Genomic DNA, 5,295 nt, shown 5'->3' with positions numbered 1-5,295 from the left:
TCCAGGTGGTTATTATTTATGTGTGAGTTTCGACAGTAAATTATAGGATGGGGAAGAAGGGGGCAGGGTCTGCAGATCATCATGACTGTGATCCTATCTTTGTCTAAGCTGCACATGTGTAGCAGAATTCCAGGGATAGCAATGAAGAGCTGTGTCTGATTTCCCCCCTCTCGCTTTCTAATCCACTGCTGCTGAGGCCAGATTAGGTGAACCTACCGTTTCAGCCAAGATCAACACACAGGTAGGCTGAAACATCAATGCAGGACAGAGGGAGTGCTGCACGGCCAGCAGTGCTGCCTTTCAGATCAATGTAAACTGAGGCCCCTTCAAGTGAATGCGAAGGATCCACTGGCACTCCTTTGAAGGAGGATTATCCTTGATGTCCTGAACAACACTCGGCCAGCGCCACCAACATTAGATGACCAGTCGATTTGCTGTGTTGTTGTTAGTCTGGCCTTGCTGTTCATAAATGGGCTGATGCGTACAACAATGACTACCCTTCAAAATGATTTAATTGGGTTATGAAGTGCTGTCTAAGGTACTATATAAATGTGACCTTTATTCTTTAATTGAATAAACACTGAGAATCAAAGCTGGGATTTTGTGCTCTGGATGCATCAGTGACTCATACTGCCAAACAGACCAACTGTTGCACTTGAATCTTAAAGACATATCGTATGGTCCTTTAAACTATCAGAGAGAACAAATTATGTAACAACTAAAAATAATGCGACGTCCACTGAATTGGGGAAAAGGATATTTTCTGACTGTTATTAATGTTCCATTATCAGTTGGTATAAATTGCAATTTAGTTGTGCTCAGCACTTCAGAACATTAACAACATGTTCTAAAATTAGGTCTCATTATTGTAATACATACGGTAGATTTGAAAGAGTTCTCATTGGTGCTTCAGATTATTTTGTTGGAAACTGGAACGTTTACTCTGGTTATTGAGGATTATATCACCTCAAGTCGAAATTGCAGTTTATTCAAATATAGTTTATAACGTATCGTAAACAGGTTTGCATCAGAAACTGGTACAAATTCCTGTGCTTTCAAGAAAGATTGTGAAGTTAAACCTCTCCATTGTGAATAATCTGCACTAACAGGTTAGAATAGCAGTTAAAGACTCGTGTCCGCAGTCTGTGATTTGGGAACAATGAGCTCAGACACTGTGTCGGGTTGTCCATCTCTGCAGAAGAGCACGGCTGGGTTTTTACAGGCCCACATTGCAACATCTCCATTTGCCGGGCTGGAGGAAGACATCCTGCTGCCGGAACCCTGCCGGCTGACATATCGATCCCTTAACCTGTCCACCCTGCTCCTGGCCTCATGGCTCTGGTTGGACAAGTAGGCTGCTATGTTTCTAGTCCTGTAGCCATCTTCCCTATTCCTGCCCAAGAGCATGGAGATGTTCGGGTTTCTAGTGGCGTAGATGAGCGGATTGAGGGCTCCGTTGGCCCAAGCCAGCCAGATGGCGACAGTGTCCATGATGGGGGTGAAGTGGAAGTTGCCAGTGGCTGTGATGATGCCCATTATGCAATAGGGGCCCCAGCAGCAGATGATGAAGACGATCATGATCAGCACAGTTGTAGCCGTCCTCATCTCACTGTAGAAGCGCAGTAGATGGGCGTAGGTGGTGACTGGACGCACCCGAATCTCTGACAGCCTCACTGTCTTACAGATGTTGTAGTGGCAGAAGCACATCAAAGAGAAAGGCAGAAGGTAGCAGATAACAATCAGGGTGATGCTGTAACTTGTGCCCATGCGGGAGCTGCCCGAGTGGAAGATGTACATGCAGTGGTAGAACCCCTTCTTGTGGACTATCAGTGGACCCTGGACTTGTGAGATGAGATACCAGGGGAAAGAGAACAGGACTGCAGTCAGCCAGACAGCAACCAACAGCTGGGTGGCCCTACGCCTGCCAATCTTCTCCTGGGGCTGCCTGACGATTGCATAGTAACGATCAAAAGAGATGAGGGTCATGGTGAGGGTGGAGATAATCCCAAAGCAAGAGTTGAAGAAGCCATTGGCGATGCAAAACTGGTCGCCAAAGATCCAAATCCCCTCCTGGGTGAAGAGCATGATGAAGGAGAAGGGCACACACAGCAGGGCAGTGAGGAGGTCGGACAGAGACAGGGACATGATGAAGGCATTGGTCACTGTCCTCAGCTGCCGGTGCTTGATGATCATCACAATGACGGCCGAATTGCCCAGACAGGACAACAGGAAAATCAGCAGGAGGATGAGAGCTTTGGAAGCCATGGCCATGCCATAGAGCAGGGAGTTTGTGTGAGGCTGCCCACTGGCTTGGTCCTGCTGAGCTGCCCCAGTTTGGTTGCTGATCACAGTGGGCGAGGTGACTGGCGTGTCTGAGCTGTTGGTTTCCGTGAGGTTGTATAACAGTGGAATCTCGGTGGAAAGATCCATTAGGCTGAACGACACATCCACAAAGTGGAGGATTCATCACTTGCTCCTTCCTAACAGCGATACACAACCGGCGATGGAAACGGCTGCAGGTGAATGCGGGTTACAGGCCCTGGTGCCTGGTTCTGGCTCGGGCTGCAGAGGCTCCAGGGGGGAAGCCCTCTCACCACCATCCCCATCACTTGCACAATTTCTATGCATGATTTCCCACGGGTTGGTATCTCTTCAAACAGCGGCTGTAACCCTGTGGCATCAGAAAGAACATTTGATTAGGCGTGACATTCAGAACAGCACCGGCGTGGGCTCGTTTCCCAGTCTAGATTCTGGGAGCTGCCCCTCAGAGTGGAAGGTAAGGACAAACCACCACTGACAAAAAAGAAATCTGCCAAGCAAACAGCCCAGGATGAAGCATCAATGAAGCAAGCCCCTGCCTTTGAGCAGAGCGCACATTAATGAATGAACGAATGGAGCATGCTATAAAATAAGTGAACTTACATGAGTAGCAGGAGCTCCACCGATCTGCAGCCAGTGGCCAGAGACAGAGAAAACAAAAGACCAGTCACATGACCTGAGGATCACATGATCATGGTCATGACGTAAACACCGCCCACCTACAGCGGAACTGCACCAGGATGCAGCTGATGGATTGTATTATTGTGTATTTTGCGGTGGATTCTTTTTGTTGTTGGTTGGGTTGCAGTCCGGGCTCCGGAGGTGTTTTAGCATTGAGCATTTAGTCATGGGGAGGATTGATGTGAGTGTTATTCAGTGTCAGTACCTCCAGTGCAGGAGGTGAGGCTGGAATAACAGCAACAGGGGTTGGTAATGCGTCAAACAGCAACCCTGGCACACCATCCATAGGCAAGTTCCTGGGGTTGGGGCGGGGAAGGGGGGGAGGAGCTCTTTTTTAAAGTAGACCCCGGGGAATAGCTACATTTGATAGTAAACGCACCCACTTTTAGTTTAAAAAAACAATCCAAATAGTTTTAACACCAAGACATAGCGGTTAAATATGGAAACATGTTCAGTGACACAGCAGCAACATAAGCAGTGAAACACACCACTTAAAAAGGTCGCTAACAATCTGAGATTCCTTCCCAGTCAATGTCCTTAGTCTTTCTGATGTGACAACAGCCAATATACAGCCACTAGCCCATCTGTGTCACATTGATATCTGTTTAGGGTATAACTCATATCACTGCAGGAGGCAGCATTTCGGGGCTTTGACGGTGGAATTGGAAATGCCGGTTCAGCAGCAAACTCGGAAGCAGCATTCTAGAAAATTAGCAAAAGGCAGGTTCCAGTTCGGAACGGAAAATTAAGGGCATCCTCTCAATTTATGAAATTGTTGAGTATGTACAGGCAAAGTCAGGGAATTTAAAAACATGGAAAAATGATGGGGTCTTTTGAGGAGACACCGAGGAACGGGTAAATTCGATGGTCAATGCATCCACTTAGTTAGGAACCAGTCCAAATAATTCCAACACAGAGACATCCCGGTTAAAGGGAACGATCGAAAGAGATGAGGGTCATGCGGATTGTTAAAACCATTGACAACTTTCCAAAGATTCAGAAATACATTTTATTGATGAAATTAAATGCTGAATTTTGTTTTTGGTTGCAATTATCAACGATTTTTGTTATTATCAACGAGGAAGAGTGAAGTGTCAACACTTTTTCAATAATTATATTTACTAACGTTGAACATAAGAAAAAGGGACAAATCATGTTGTTCATTGAACCTGCTCCACTATTCAATACCATCTCAAACTCTACTTTCCTGCCCTCTCCTCACATCCCTGAATTTCCCGAGGGGAACAATTTATCTCAGTCCCAAATATATTCAAAGGTGGAGCAGTCACAACCTTCTGAGGGAAAGAATTACAATAATTCACAACCCAGAGTGAAAAAACAATCTCCTCTCAGTCCTAATGTCACATTTTCAGCTGACAAAGCACACACCAGGTACAGGGACAATCTTGGGAGAAGAATTGTGAGCATTTTTAAAAGCAAATTGGAAAAGAAACTGGCAGGAACAAGGGAGTTGGTGTAATTGGATTGCTTTTACAGAGAGCTGGCATTGTCATGAGGGGCTGAAAGGCCTTTCTGTGTAGCATATGATTTTATTACAATTCTGGAAATGTCGCTCAGATTCCCCATTCTGACATTTTCCACTGTCCTAACCAATACACTTTCATTCTTTTTGACATGCGTGACCTTTTTAACTTTTGTTTTTGAATGGTTGTGCGTATATTATAAATTCGAGTGACTGATTGCAACCTCCGCCCCAGAACTTCGAGATAGTATTGGTCCTGATGCTGCTCCGTATTTGTAAATGTCACGTTGCATTTTGCCAGTATGTGGGGAATACTGTTAATGTATTTAAATGCAGTGACTCAGGAATTGTCTCACACTGTAGAGTGTGAGAGAAAACAATTTTCTAAACACAACACAACCTGGCAAGTGAATTTGCTCTTTTATGGCTTCAAAGCTAAGATCTGCTTTCATTAATGGGCTCAGAGCAGAGCCCTTCAGTGAATTGTGTTGTTAGGTTTGGATTTCTATCGTGATCGAACAGTAATTACTTTTAACAAAGGCCTGAAAGCTACAACTTTCCTGTACTCTTGCAACAGAGTAGGAAATCATGGCGTTTTCACTTAGCTCATCTCAGTAATTTGCTTACTAGTTTTTAGCTCTTAAGTTCTCTGCCTGAAGGAAAGACCAACCCCACAGTGTCGTGACCTTCACCACAGAGACAAGTCCCGAATACACCCCAGATAGAACATGGTTCGACTCTGTGCTGGTGACACCAATCTTGTCCACACCAGCCATCAGTGCCATTGGGCCCCTTCAAGAATGCAGTAGCAA

At 45.5% G+C, this 5,295-nt stretch overlaps 1 protein-coding gene across 1 annotated transcript; it reads right to left on the bottom strand.

Annotated features, from left to right (window-relative positions):
* Positions 1-984: 984 nt before the first annotated feature.
* Positions 985-2,571, bottom strand: gpr135 (G protein-coupled receptor 135). Its single transcript, XM_078233823.1, has one exon. It carries the CDS (start codon positions 2,428-2,430, stop codon positions 1,123-1,125), a length of 1,308 nt encoding a protein of 435 aa, XP_078089949.1. The 5' UTR covers positions 2,431-2,571; the 3' UTR covers positions 985-1,122.
* Between the last annotated feature and the right edge of the window lie 2,724 nt (positions 2,572-5,295).

This window comes from Mustelus asterias, chromosome 18 (assembly GCF_964213995.1).
Source record: "Mustelus asterias chromosome 18, sMusAst1.hap1.1, whole genome shotgun sequence".
NCBI classification, from domain to species: Eukaryota; Metazoa; Chordata; class Chondrichthyes; order Carcharhiniformes; family Triakidae; genus Mustelus; species Mustelus asterias.
This window is presented reverse-complemented; position numbering and strand designations above follow the sequence as displayed.

Excerpts from the sequence above, each read along its gene's own strand:
- gpr135 (XM_078233823.1), bottom strand. The coding sequence starts at position 2,430 with ATGGATCTTTCCACCGAGATTCCACTGTTATACAACCTCACGGAAACC.